This window comes from Clarias gariepinus, chromosome 16, assembly GCF_024256425.1.
Source record: "Clarias gariepinus isolate MV-2021 ecotype Netherlands chromosome 16, CGAR_prim_01v2, whole genome shotgun sequence".
Lineage (NCBI taxonomy): Eukaryota > Metazoa > Chordata > Actinopteri > Siluriformes > Clariidae > Clarias > Clarias gariepinus.
The window spans coordinates 1,013,678-1,028,300 of record NC_071115.1 but is presented as its reverse complement, the minus strand read 5'-3'; the positions used below and the strand labels follow the sequence as shown (position 1 = coordinate 1,028,300).

General features: G+C 45.7%; 2 protein-coding genes across 2 annotated transcripts; one reads left to right on the top strand and one right to left on the bottom strand.

Moving 5' to 3' along the window:
* The first annotated feature begins 4,170 nt into the window (after window positions 1-4,170).
* LOC128544491 (cytochrome c oxidase subunit 6A, mitochondrial) lies at window positions 4,171-8,296 on the top strand. The gene is made up of 4 exons (XM_053514637.1): window positions 4,171-4,297; window positions 5,836-5,916; window positions 7,350-7,492; window positions 8,109-8,296. The coding sequence occupies exons 2-4, from the start codon at window positions 5,841-5,843 to the stop codon at window positions 8,199-8,201; spliced, it is 312 nt and encodes a 103-aa protein (XP_053370612.1). The 5' UTR covers window positions 4,171-4,297; window positions 5,836-5,840; the 3' UTR covers window positions 8,202-8,296.
* Window positions 8,297-8,298: 2 nt separating this feature from the next.
* armc5 (armadillo repeat containing 5) lies at window positions 8,299-14,446 on the bottom strand. The gene is made up of 7 exons (XM_053514634.1): window positions 13,658-14,446; window positions 13,428-13,458; window positions 13,003-13,113; window positions 11,928-12,822; window positions 11,093-11,838; window positions 10,877-11,009; window positions 8,299-10,738 (listed from the first exon to the last, which is right to left on the bottom strand). Exons 1-7 carry the CDS (start codon window positions 13,991-13,993, stop codon window positions 9,757-9,759), a joined length of 3,234 nt encoding a protein of 1,077 aa, XP_053370609.1. The 5' UTR covers window positions 13,994-14,446; the 3' UTR covers window positions 8,299-9,756.
* Window positions 14,447-14,623: the final 177 nt, after the last annotated feature.

Sequence of the window (14,623 nt, the reverse complement as noted above, 5' to 3'; positions counted from 1 at the left end):
AAAATCCATCACATGACTCACTTTTCATTCCCTTAGCTTTTAAAATAGAAGTTATCAAATAGGATTTAAAACCCTGACCTCCGCCCCTGAGAGCTGTCTATCACCAGCCCAAAATCAACCTCCCTCCCCCTACCACCTCCACCACCACCACCACCCTTTATCTGCAGGATCCTAGAAAACATTGTCGAGCAGCGGTGACTCTCATCCAAGCACAGGAGACATGGTAATAAAGTCGTTGGCTGGATCGAGGCTCCCTGCAGAGCTAAAAAAGCGCCGGTTAAAGTAATAAGTGACCAAAAGCAGGTTTTGGATCAGGGTTCTGCTTCTGCTTCATAGACAGTTTTGTTGAAGAGAAAATGAGGTTTCTAAGTGGATTTTAAACAGATGCTCTGTTGTACTGGACCGCGATTGAGCAAGGATGTCAACCAAGAAAGGGGGTGGGGCTTAACACAATAATCATGTTCTTCATTTATAAAGACAAGCTTTCAGTTTCCTAACCCGATCCAGAAATGGAACTGATGAGGTAAGGAAACTCTCGAAGTTTGTCTGAGAATTTCTGAATATAAACAAACGCCCGTTTGTTCGGTTCGAGACGACGTCGAAACGCTTTAATGAGAATTACGCTCCGGTTTAAGCCGTGTGGCTTTGTTATTAAAGCGTGTTTAAAAAGTTTCCCACTGGACAGGTTTGGGTCACAGTCCAGCGCTTGGTGATTTTCCTGCGGCCGTAATGAACCTGATTGAACTCATCAGTTAATGACGGGGTGTAACGGCCGAGTCCGAAGAGGAAAATCACCAAACCGTCCTGGAATGTGGACAGGAGCAGATCTGAACACGGCTGCAGCGTTCACAAGCCAGTCTCAGACAATAACCAGAGCCAGGACTGCAGCGGGTCCGAGAGCATGCCACTGACAAATAAACATCCATATTTATGTCTTTCACAGTTTCCTGCAATAACAAAGAACACGAGACGGGTGTGTGAGTCACACAATACTTAAAAGCTCCCGTGATGACGCACAATGTCACGTCTCAAGTGCAAGTGTAGGTGTGGAAAAGATCCACTCTATGTATGGTTGAGTGCAAATGTTTGCACACCCTCACTTCAGTTACAATCGTCGTATTTAATGTGTTTTTTATCAGTCATTGATATTAAATATTATGTTTCCAGATAGAATGCAGGTTCCTCCAAACCAATTCCTATAGCCTTATTAATCAGTCTAAGGCTTCTCAGACGTTACAATCAGAACATCTTCCCAGATAGAAGAAGCAAATTTGCGCGGCATCAGGCTGACTGCAGTACCATCATCAGTATAATTCTGTTATTCTATATTTCCATTGTATTATGTTCCATAAAAGTGGATATAAAAATTCCCCTAAAGAACTTGATGATGATCTTCTACAGTTTTTTTTTTTACAAGTGTTTTTGTCTTTCTTTCTTTTCCACTCATTTGTCTTGTCATAATCTTATCATGGTCTCCCTAAACACACTTATATCTTTTTAACCCCTTTCTCCAGATCAGGAAGGGTAACAGTTTCTTGCCCCAAATTAGACTTAGAGTTAAACATCAGACACATCAGGCATGTTTTACTTTGTGTGCAAAAAAAAATGCAAAACAACTTTTGTGTTCAAGGTATTTTTAAGCTGAAGGAAGGCAAAAATTAATGAAATGTGGAAGTTAGTTTTTTGCAGCTGAAACATAAAGCTGTAACGGTTACACAGGACAGCTATAGTGGCACAGATTTGGCACTCCAGGGGACCATTAACTGACGTGCAGAATGAGTGAGCTGTACTTAAAGCTCAGCAGTGAATAATTCAGCACTTGTTCTGTAGTTGGAAACCCAGAAGTGGGTCCACCCTGCATCACAACTCTAGGAACATACGGATCCTTTTTTTTTTTTTTTTTTTAATTGAGGTTTACAAAAATTTGACTAAAAACAGGTTTATTGAACCAGGCTGACTTCTGTTGTTAATTTAAAAAAAAAAAAAAATATATATATATATATATATATATATATATATATATATTTTTTTTTTTTTTACTATAAGCTATTAAAATCACCAAGAGATTGATGAAGGATTTTTTTCATGATTATATTTCTATCATTATCGCCACCTTGTGGCTGGATAGAGAATTGACCCAAGGGCTTCAGGTGTCAGTTACCTCAGGTCACCTGCAGGGGAAGCAGCAGGTGAAAAGCTAGCTTCTAACTTTATACAGCGATACAGTTAGTAAAATCACTCAGACTGTGGAGCGCCACCGAATAAACCACAGATCGCTTACAACACTCCTTAAGAGTAATATATATAACCAGCCTACACACACCTGAGGGGAAAAGGGTTCATAACAGGGTACATAACATTTTATATCAAATTTTTCTTTTTTTTTTTAAAAAAAAATTTCAGATTATTCACATTAGGAAAAAGTTAAAGCTGTGCAGTCAGGCAGATCAGTCTGCATTAATTAATATATAAACTTAATATGGACAATATAAAAAAGTGGCAAATAATAATAACTATTTTATTTATAATAATACCTTTGTGCTATATACAAATTTTACAAATATCTTACAAGTCCAAACAGCTCATATACAGTAAGTCCCCTACTTACAAATGAGTTCTGTTCCAGGAGACAGTTTGTAAGTTGGATTTGTTTGTAAGTCAGATGAGTCTTACACACCTTTGACACCACATTATACTATCTTGCGAGACTGCGCCTTTAAATCACAAGAGAAATCCCGGGACAGCTAAACTTGTTTAAAGGCAGCCCGGGAAGAAGTGTGTTTGTGTGTGTGTGTGTTTTGCAACACTACATGTTGTTCACTGCGTGCATAAACGGGCGGCATTTTGTCTTAGAGCTGTATTGGACAGTGAACTGTGAGACTCTGTCTCATTATTCAGCATCAGGAAAGCTTTACAGGACGGCCATTTTCTATCATCGTGCTCTCGGACCGATTCATTGCAGCTGACTCATGTTCATGGAGTTGATAATCCTGAACTTTCTCAAATACGCATCACTAAGCATCAATACATTATTAATATTCATACTTAAGTGTATTAAATGTAACTACAACACACTGTGCACCTTATTCTCAGTCGCAGCAGTAAAGTCATTCTTGCTTAATTTACAAACAGTCGATTCAACTGACATGAAGAAATCTCATTATGGAGGCTACCAAGAGACCTACTGTAGAGTGAGATGAAGCAGCGCCATGTTAGGAAAAGCATTTATGTGCTGTAGACTACTATACTATAGTAATTATATTGTATTGAAGCATGGTGGTGGCAGCATCACACACTGGTCCAGCTCCTCTTTAGCTGGAAATAGAGCTTAGTTCAAGAGAAAGAACAATCACAGAGCACTCCAAATACCAAACTAATCTGGCACAACATCCATCTTTCCAGCAACAACAACATAAAGCACAAATCCAAGATAACAACCGAGTAAACAGCTCTTTTTCAGCTCTTGACACAAGCAAACACTTCAAAGGAAGAAGAAGATCAAAGATTTGGAGTGACCGAAAGAGAAACCAGATCTAATTCTTTTCCCACACCCGTGGAGAGACTGGACGAGTGCGACACACAGGAGATGCTCTGTTGGCATAGAAAGGTGATTAAGTATTCACTTATGCAACATATTTATTATAAGTGTTTTTTTCTTCTTTCGCTCGAATGCTCTTGGTCGCTGTGTCTCATAAAAATGGGAAAAGATTTTTCACCTGATACTTTGTAACATACAGTATATTTATTGCTGCTGCACAGCGCCCCCTTGTGATGAGTGGACCTGTATACACACACGATGTCATGTACTGAACATGTTTAAACATAAATTCATGCACTCACACACACCCAGGGCACCATGGTGATGTAATGCAATGTGTACAAGGGATTCAACTTTAACACTATAATGTCAACAAAATTATTGTTTTTGTTTTTTTATGAAGATTTGATCATTTTTACATGTCGACTACAAGCTCCCGTAAGTGACCAGCAGAGTTCAGGTTTCAGAGCCGAGTTTCTCCCGCAGCGCACGTCTGTGTGTGTGTGTGTGTGTGTGTGTGTGTGTGTGTGTGTGGACTTGACCAAATATAAACCTTATTTCTTGGCAGACGGACAGACTGCCCCGGGGAGGAGTCTGATAGTCAGGAGCAGGACAGACTGAAGGACACACACTCGGACGAGACACAGAACACACACACACACACACACACACACACACACTACCAGTCCAACAATAACAACCAGAAAAACAGAAAAACAGCAAACATCTGATCTTCAGATCATCCTCCACGACGAACGAGTGAGTGCACTCCTTTCTGTTAATAAAATAAAATAAATTAATAAATAAATCAATACGCCCACACATAGTTTTCACATTGCACACTGTTGCACAGCTCTGTTGTTGACTTCACACTTGTTAAGAAATATTTCCTTCCTCACTGATGTGACCCACGACACACATTAGAGAGTTTGTTTTTCTCTGCGTAGGACAAGAACACAAACTGTAGGACTGTAACTAATCCAGATCATCTGTTTAATCCTGATACTGCTGGAACAGAGGACGCGTGCTGAAGGGCAGAGCAGGACCAGGCCTCGGGGGGGGGGGGGGGGTTAACACACAGCGTACACTCGGGTCTCGACCCTCCCCACACCTTCTCCGGAGGAGTTTATATTAAACAAATGAGAGCAGAGTTAATATTTAGACGGTGTTAATTATTACCCGTGTGTTTAATAGTCGAGTTTCCGTGTAAAGTTCCAAAAACAAACATTAGGACCTTAAAAGTATTTTATTTTAGTGTTAGTCTGATTTAAATGTGATAGAGTGAAGATAACACTGTAGACTACATCAGTCTGTGGATTTACAGGACCCCGGCGGTCACACCCACACACACCCCATTTGTTCCCCTGTGAAGGCTCCACACTAGATTTTGGACTGTGAGTGTGTGTATGTGTGGCACATTTACACCACTTGGCAGACGCCCCTTATCCAGAGCGACTTTACTTTTTATGACAATATACATCTGAGCAGTTAAGGGCCTCACTCAGGGGCCCAACCAGGGCAATTTGGTGGTCGTGGGATTTGAACCTGGGACCATCCGAACCGTAATCCAATGCCTTTAACCACTGATTAACTCCTGCATTAGTGAGCTTGGGCGCTGATGTTGAGGAGGTTCCAGTTCATCCCAAAGCTGATGTTTCATTGGCGTTGAGTTCAGTCAGGGCTCTGTGAGATCTTTCACTCCAACTCTGTTCTTATTCAGAGCGACTTCCATTTTTACCTGATTTTGCCTCTGAGCAGTTGAGGGTTAAGGGCAGCGCTCAAAGGCCCACCAGAGGGGGGATCTGATCCATCATCCAACATCACTGTGAGATACCCCTGACCCAACACACTCTTCACACACAGACCTGGCTTTGTGGATCTCGCCCGTTGTGTTGGATAAGGGTTCGGTTAGTTCCTCTTAGTTCCAGTGAAGGGGAACTGAAACGCTACAGGAAACACAGAGACGTTCTGTACAACTGTATGGCTAAAGTTTGAGCGTAATGGTCAGGGGTGCACAAACTTTTGATGATAGTTTTTCAAGCTTTTGTCACTTTAACACTTGTTCACAAACACCCTGAAATACTAAAGCTAACTAATTAATCTGAAGAAACATTCCCCTGTCGTGTGTGTGTGTGTGTGTGTAATGGGGGGGGTGGGGGGGGGGGACACTTTAAACACTTAAACAAGTATATTTACATCTTAATAGATTAACGGGTTTCTTTTCTATCTCCCTGATGTGAGGGTGTTTAATCTGCAGTGACGATGTACTTTACACGACTGTATCGTCTGCTCTGCAGGTGGCATGGCTGCGTCTGCGTCGTCTGCGGTGGCTCGCCGCGTCATCGCCGCCGCATCGCACGGAGGCCAAGAGGGAGGAGGTGCACTCTCTGTCTTTTTCTCTCTCTAGGTTTCATTTCCCTCACACACAGTGTGATAGAAACATGAGGTTCTGTTGAGTGTGTGTGTGTGTGTGTGTGTGTGTGTGTGTGTTCTGGTGGACTGTACTGGACCAGGAGCCACAGGCTTCTCTTCACCATCAGCAGCGTTACCATGGAAACAAAATGCGGCGCTTAACGAGTAGACTTCACCTGCTACACTACAATTACTATATATAAAACTGAGTGTGTGTTTGTGTGTGTGTGTGTGTGTGTGTGTGTGTGTGTGAAGCTTGTGGACCTGAAAAAGCTTTTAAAAGCTAAAATAGTAATTTACTCATCAACAGTCACAAAATAAACCTGAACAATAAATAATGGGACTTTTTCATGGAAGACTTTTTCATTTCCCACACACACACACACTCACACACACACACCATTTAAACAAGACTAATAGACTAAAAGACTAATAAATAAAAACATAAAAACCTTTAGCTTTACTGCCCCCTAGTGGGCAAATAACTTGAAAACTTTTGGTGGTTTTGAATAACAATAAAATGAAATAAGAACAATCTAATTTATTATAAAGTGAAACAGTGAGTTCACATCTACGCTTCCTCAATAGGGCTCAATAAATTTCCACAAAGTGTTAGAGGAGCTGTAGATCGAAGAAAACTGTGACGCTAACGGACGCCGAGACACAGCGCTACAGGCTACTCTTTTGTGACTACTCTTCACAGAAGAAAAAGGTGTACGCTGTCCTTTTTACAGTAATATCTACACTAGACTCGAGTGCACGGGACATGTTTTATTGCCAAATTGTTCATTTTAAAAGATTTTTAAATAAGAAAAACTGTGTATCGTAAAACATTTATTTTCTTAAATAAACTGTCTGTTATAAATCTACCTGTTCATTCTAAGACTCTTAATTTAATTAAATCTATTTATTTGTGGTATAAATATGGTGGGAAAAAATTTTTTTTTTTGTTTAACAATGTTGTCAAAAAGCTTCATCACAATTTATAGAATAAACTGACAAAACGTCATTTTTCGTGCTCCAGAGTGACGTGTTTACAGTACTTATTTATTTATTTATTTATTTGTTGTGTCTTTCCTCTTCACACACATTCAGGGTTAGGTTTACCTGGTTAGAGTTCCTAATGCTTTAAATTATTCCTTTGTAAAAGTTTGTTTCATTAATTTGTTGAAGAACATTAAAATAAATACACAACTGAAAAAAATTAAGGGAACACTTAGTCCCAGTTTGACTTGAACGCCCCTCATATGTGTGTGTGTGTGTAAGGTTCAGGTCAAACCAGGACTAAGTGTTCCCTTAGTTTTTTGTGCACACATCTCTCTTACAGGTTTAGAAATCAGTTCACCAGTAACATGACGATGATGATGATGATGATGATGTTTTGTTTTTCCACGCACAGCTAAGACGTGGCGGATCCTGACCTTCGTGCTGGCGTTACCGGGCGTGGCGGTGTGCATGGTGAACGCTTACCTGAAGATGAACGCTCACTCTCACGAGCCGCCCACGTTCGTCCCGTATCCTCATCTGCGCATCCGCACCAAGGTACCGCACCGTGTCACTTCCTGTCTGCACAGGAAACAAAGTCTGGGGGACAAACGCAGCACCAGCGATCAGTTCATATGGTGTTTATAGTGAAGATCACATCCGTGTGCCACCACGGCACTGAACAACAGGGGAACGTTTAAACATCTGTATATACAAGTTATTGAAGAAATCATCTCTAAAAAGTTTAATCACAAATTTATTCACACCACTGAATAATGATCTTGCTGATTAATTTAATTAACATTTATTATTTACATCAGACTTCTGCGCTCTGATTGGTCAGAAGGTGAGGCGCTGGTCAGTTTTCTATAACAGCAGCTGTGACCTGGTTATCGTTTCCATAGCAACAGCCTGTTGATTATATTCTGTAAAGAGAAATGTGTTGCGTAACATGTACGGAAGGAGTCTCCAGTGTCAGGAGCTTCGATTCTTCAGCACAGAGCTGTAGTGTGGAAGGAATAAAGCACTCGGGAACATGATGTTCTGGGGAACTAATCAACATCAGGTTGGGAGGAGTAACTTTTAAACAAAGATGAGGGAGGAGCCGATGTCTGTAAATCAGTGGTGTGTGTGTGTGTGACTGACTCTCCCTCTCTCTCTCTCTCACACACAGCCTTGGCCGTGGGGTGACGGAAACCACTCGCTGTTCCACAACTCCCATGCCAACCCTCTGCCCACCGGATACGAGCACTCACATCACCACTGAGCGCCACCCGGAGGCCGCGCGTGGCCAGCGCAACCTAAAACCACTGCATCAGAACCAAAGTGTAACAGTGACTGAAATAAACAACATAAACACAACGTTAACTTGTGGGAGACGTTTTTATTTTTCATATTTCACATGAAACTGGTCTCTAATATCTTCTGATAACATTCTCTTCATGACATCTGATACACTCTGTGTGTGTGTGTGTGAAGTGTTTTTTACAAAATAAGGGAATGAAAAATAGAACATAAACTTTACTCTATCCCTGACATAATCGTACACTGTACAGCGACACAAACTACACCTGCGAGTGTGTGCGTGTTTTAAATCACAGGTACACGAGTGAGGAAATAAAGTGGCTCTTCGATGCAGCATTGATAACGTAGATCATAAAGGACCGGTCCATATGACACCTCGTTCCTCAACGTCACCTAAAATAATCATAATAATAAAATAACAATAATACAAAACAATAAACCAGGAATGGCACATTTTACAAACAAAAAAAAGAAGGGGGAAAAAAAGCCACATCATGTACGATAACCTCTCTCTCTATATATAATATATGATATAATCTTTACTTTTGTTCTTCTCGAAGTTCATGCACACTGACGACGAGGAGAATAAACGTCATAAACAGAACAGATCCTTCACATGAGACAGAGTTGATTCGCGTCCCCCGCTCGTCTCTTTTCCAAAATTCAGTGGACACGTGACCAGAAGGCGCACAGCGAGACAAAACTCTGAACATAACGCTTAGCCTCGACTCATCTCATTTCTCCATTACATTAAATTCATTAGACGCCTGAAAGGAAGACGAGTTTGGCACGCCCACACTGACACGCCCACATGGTATAGACCCCCCCCCATTCGATGCGTTGCTAAGCAACGACCTCGAAACATTCCCTGTTTATCACGACAAAGAGCAAGCTTGCTGCATTTTTTAAGTTACACATGGATCTTGTGAGAGAGTTAAGAGAGGGCGGGGCTTTCCAAGCCTTTAAGTGCACACTTGATGCACAGCTGTCTATCACTTTAGATTTACACTCTGACCTGATGATTTGATTCAGAAGGGGAAAGTTAAAGCCTGGTGTGTTTCTGAGTGATCACTTGTCGTAACGAGGTTAAAATTCAGAGCTCTTACACGAGTTGCGTGAAGGTCAACAGGTCTGGAGCCGCACTGAGCACGTGCGGAACGTACACGCGACATGGAACGGATCTCACTAGCATCAGTAGCTAATCAGGGGACAACAAACCTCAGGCGTTCCTAAATATCCAACACTCGAAGAGTTTTTGTTGATCATGTGACTCAAAGGCTCTATCTGATTTAATGGATGTAACAGAGAGGTCAGGACTGTAGATGTGGTCTTTGAAAGATTTTAATGGAGCTGATTATCAACGGGTCAAGGTTTTTAATTTGTGAAAACTGAAAAAAAAAAAAAAAAAAGTTCAATATGAACCGATCTGGCCTAGAACAATTTGAGAAAGGAAGGGGCGCGTCTAGAGTTCAGGAACACGAAGAGCCAGTCGGAAACTTGCTGCCTGTCTAGCGGGGTTAGCTGCCGAGCGCTGCAGTGACGAGACCTAGCAGGTCCCGGCGCAGGCTCTCGGTGCTGTCTGCCTGCCGGACCAGACGGACGAGACATTCTGAGGAGACGGACGCAGGCAGCTGAGGACGCAGCAGAATGGACAAGCAGGACGATCCGAGTCGAGCGTAGGAGTAGCGCTGGGAGAACCAGTAGGCCTGGGGCAGGATGGAAGCCAGGGCGACGTCCCCGCCGTCCTCGTTCGTGGAGTTAGACGATTTCGACGCATCGTCAACCTCGGACGCCAGAGAGGACAGCATGGAGACAGACACGTCCTCAGCTGTCCTCTGTAACCCAGGAACCAAAAAGCGACTGGCTCCCATCATCACTTCCGCTAGAGAAGTGTCCTGAAACGCCACTTGTCTCGTCAGACCTCCGGAGACCAACGAGGACAAAACGACGCAGCGTACGTCTCCGTCCATCCTGCAGCCGTGAAGATAATGAAGCACGGGCAGCAGCATTCCCCGCGTCACGTCCCGGATATGCACGGCGTCCCCGCCAGAACGCTGCGCTTCATCAAACCTGCCGGTCAGTAACGCCCGGAAGTACTCCGACTTAACCTCAGCCACGCCCATCTCGCCGGAAACCGCTCCTCGATTAGCCGGAATCACACTCCCGTCGTCCAACAGGAAGCTCATGTCATGACTGGATGTCTTATATGGACACGGACAGGAAGGGGAATCCGTATCCTGCTGTGGACCTTCCAAAGCATCGGTACTCTCCTTGACCTTTGACCCTGGCAGGAGACTAGACAGGCATCCAATCAGAAGCGACGCGTACAGCAAGTGATAACTGGAAGCGCACGCATGTTCTGATGGACAGATCCAAGCGGAGAGGAACGCTTTGCACTTATCTGCGCCATCGTCTTCACCCTCCAGACAGACAAGAGGTTCGAGAGCTGAGACCAGACCGCCACTGTCCAGGAGCAGCTTCTTCAGAAGAACTCGGTTACTGCAAAAGGGGGAAAAATAAGAAAATGTGGAAAACCTTTGTTGCTCAAGTCTGGTCTCTGATCTCTCACACACACACACACACACACACACACACACACACACACACACACACACACACACACGTGGCTGGACGTACCTTACAAGGAATGGCAGTGAGAGGGCGCAGTGAAGTTTATCGTTCTCTGAGCCCGACAGGACGATGTGGGTAAGAACCCCGGAGCCGAACGACGTCTCGCTCTGGATGCGCAGGTTGCTTAGCAGCCACTCACCTGCAGGGAGGAACATACGGGACCTTTAAAATCAAACCAGAAAAAAAAAAGAATAAAAAGAAAGAATATGCTACGAGACGCACCAAGTTGCCTGATTTTAGCCTTCACTCTGTCCGACTGTCTCTCCGTCTCCCCTTGTCGGGCCGCGCCCCGGACGCAGAGGCGGTGCCTGATGAGAGCGACGGCTCCGGTCCGGACCAGCGGCTGCAGGCAGTTCAGGTTGCAGGTGATCCTCGTCAGGATGCGGCAGCAGCGTCCGCTCGGCTCACGGTGCCGCGTCAGGTAGTAAAGCAGGGCGGAGAACACGGGCGCGGTGATGAGCGCGCCACTCGGGTCGGCGGCGTGGGAGAAGCGGGACAGCAGCAGCAGGATGGGAGACTCCGGCGCCCACGGCTCGAGGTGGTACGGGTGCTGGTACGCCGACGTCTTCGGTATCGCCGGCGGGATGTCCAAGGAGACGAGGCTCAAACGAGAGGAGGAAGAGGAGGAGGAGGAGGAGGAAGAAAGAGAAGACGTGCGAGCTCGCTTCCTCGGAGGGGACGAGGCATTACAGGAAGAGGCGGGAGGTTTGGGCTGCGGGGTGGAGGAGGAGGAGGAGGGTGGGCGGCAGGGTTTGTGCCGTGCAGACAGACAGGAGACGGGTTTTGGCGGCTGAGCTGGAGACGCAGAAACGTCACCAGGAGTGAGAGGAGACGGTGAAGACGAAGACGAAGAAGAGGAGGAAGGAGAGGAGATGGGATAAGGAGAACCTGAATCCGTATCTGAATTGCAAGGTGAGTAAGTCAGCTCCACCTCTGACGAGATTAATCCCTCAGTGAGCAGCCAGGACCTAAACACACACACACACGCAAGGGTTAAAAATCAAAACAATAAAAATGTAAGCACAGTACGTAAATCCAGCGAGTGTGAGAGGTTCACCTGAGGCTCAGGAAGCTGGAGTTACCCTGTTCTTTCCCCAGCTCCTCCTTTCTGCCCCCCTCAGGAGGAGGAAAGTCAAATGAGTCGAAACAGGAGCTGAGCTCGGCGCCCGGAGGGCTCACCGTGAGCCCGGTGTCCATCTTGGAGTCGTCCCCTCGGGCGAGGTCGACGAGGCGCGTGACCAGCAGCGGGACCAGTCCGAGTTCCTGCAGCTGCTCCAGAGCCGCCTCATCATACACAAAGTCCAAACACGCCATGACGGCCAATCGCGTCAAAGGGTGGTGCCGATACGCCGCCAGGAAGCCGATCAGCACCTCGAGTCCGCCGCTCTCCTTCACCTTCGCGCGGTTTACCGCCTCTTTGCAGCACAAACACAGAGCCTTAAACAACATGCTGCCTTTCAGCGGATCTTTCTTCACTTCCTCTGTGAACTTCTGAATGACACCCAGTGAGCCCACCAGGGGGCGCAAGCAGCCCTGAGAGCACAGATTAGCCAGGGTCTTTAGCGCCAGATCCTCGAGAGCCCCACCTTCATCTCCGTCTTCGGATGCCAACTGGCCGAGGTGAGACAACACCCCGGAGACAGACACCTCCCGGGCGCACTCGGCGCCGCAGCCTCGCGTCAGCTCATGTAGAGCGCGGAGACACGCCCGCCTCAGGCCCAGGGGGTACTCGGGGGCGAGGAAGAGCGTCAGGGCAGGCAGGGCACCCTGGGAGAGCAGGGAGAGGCGGTTGGAGGGCGTGTCTGAGAGGTAGAAGAGAGCACGGGCGGCTGACTGGGCACGCTCTAGCGTGGAGGACGATGTGGCTGGAGAAGGAGGGGCAATGGAGGGAGAGGGCGGGGACGCCGGAGAGCTGGACAAGGACAGGCAGAGGAGAAGAGGAGGAACACCGCCTGCATGAGAAAGAGAAAAACGTAGTTATGGGTTATATCTGGACTTCCACCTGATGCAACAACCCGAGACATCACTTTCTGTGTGTCTTGTATTCTATGGAAAACAACCCTACTACCAAAATGCCCCCAAATATCCTTTCAGGGTCAGGAGTTATTTGATTGACAGATGTCAGCACAGACCTGTGGAGTGAATCTGCGCCGAACCCTCTGGGTCCATGGCAAGGTTCCCCAAAGCACGAGCTGCTCGGTTCTCCACCGTCTCCACTGACGCGTGCCTCTTCAGGACCTCCACTGAGCACGGGAATCACACACACACACACACAACAGTGAACAATCTAAAAATATTTTACTTCATCCAAAAATTAATGGTAATATTTAAGTGTGTGTATGTCCAGGAGTAGCTCAGTGGTTAAGGCATTGGACTACGGTTCGGAAGATCCCAGGTTCAAACCCCACAACCACCAAGTTACCACTGTTGGGCCCTTGAGCGCGGTCCTTAACCCTCAACTGCTCAGATGTGTAAGGAGATGATAATGTAAGTCGCTCTGGATAAGAGCGTCTGCCAAATGCCTAAATGTAAATGTATGTGTGTGACAGAAACTCACCTATGAGACAAACTCCACCCAGCCGCCGTACCTGAAAAAGCGTAAAAAGTATTTTAATTAAATCAGAACTGTAACTTTAATCAGTAAAGAGACGTTTACACTCTACAGCGTGTGTTTGGATCCAGTGCATGAAGTTAAACACTGAGTGTTTTCTTTTATGTTTACATTACAGCGATTGTGTAAACATATAAAGGTCAAAGGTCACCCGTCTGATGTCTGATGCCCCTCACCTCGGTTCTCGTCTCCTTCTCCGTGCAGCAGTTGGCCAGGATGCTGAGGGTCAGGTCCAGGATCTTCCTGGAGCTCTCGGGTCGGCGCAGGATGGCCAGTAGGGGGGGCAAACCACCATGCGCCTGGTACCGCCCGATCCTGCTACTTCCTCCTTTAATGTGGTGCGTGCGGATGGCCACCAGCGCCCTCCACTGGCCCGCCTTGGAGGGTTTGGGGTCGGGCCCGGATCGGTTCAGCTGGACCAGGCACCAGGACAGAGAAGACTCGGGGGGCGGAGACGGCGTGTCCGTACGGCCTCTGGGGTGGGGTTCTAATTGTCCTGCCTGGGTTGCCATGTTGGTTTTAAAACAATTATAACCCCACCCCACCTCACCTCTCACACACACAAAAAAAACTATTCTCTTTTTTTTTTTTACAACTGTATATAAAAAAATTAACTAAAATATAAAAAAATTAACAGAACAAAAAAAATGCTACAGTAACCAATTCAAAGGCAAAAACATTGCAAACGTGTTACTGACGTCACCTGTCGAAAGTGCTGCTGGGAAATGGAGTTTTTTCAGCGACCGCGTCCGCTCCATAAACACACCCTAGGCCCGAATGTAGGCCCTCGAGCGAAGTCTAAACCTAACGGCAGTAATTTATCATTTCATATCTGGTTGTGTTTTATTGATTTAACGGAGTCTGGAAACGATTTCCCGTTAATCTCCCTCCCTCAGGCCCGGGTTCAGGCGTTCAAACAAACGCCACCGTCTCGGATTTTTGCACCGACGCCATCTTTAAAAAATCGACGGAAAGAGAAAAGAAGGGGGCGCGCGCGCATTATCGGCGTTCACCTCCCTCAGGCTCATGGGTGTTGTAGTCCTTATATAGGATTTATACGCGAATAAAATAAATTTGCGTCCTAAAACAAAAACCGCCTTACACCAATTTTGAGTAAGTACATCATAATTCAAGGTTATTAC

Excerpts from the sequence above, each read along its gene's own strand:
- LOC128544491 (XM_053514637.1), top strand. The coding sequence starts at position 5,841 with ATGGCTGCGTCTGCGTCGTCTGCGGTGGCTCGCCGCGTCATCGCCGCC. Across the intron at positions 5,917-7,349 it reads CGGAGGCCAAGAGGGAGGAG|CTAAGACGTGGCGGATCCTG; the intron begins GTGCACTCTCTG and ends TTCCACGCACAG. Across the intron at positions 7,493-8,108 it reads ATCTGCGCATCCGCACCAAG|CCTTGGCCGTGGGGTGACGG; the intron begins GTACCGCACCGT and ends TCTCACACACAG.
- armc5 (XM_053514634.1), bottom strand. The coding sequence starts at position 13,993 with ATGGCAACCCAGGCAGGACAATTAGAACCCCACCCCAGAGGCCGTACG. Across the intron at positions 12,823-13,002 it reads GGCGCAGATTCACTCCACAG|GCGGTGTTCCTCCTCTTCTC; the intron begins GTCTGTGCTGAC and ends TTTCTCATGCAG. Across the intron at positions 10,739-10,876 it reads TCACTGCCATTCCTTGTAAG|TAACCGAGTTCTTCTGAAGA; the intron begins GTACGTCCAGCC and ends CCCCTTTTGCAG.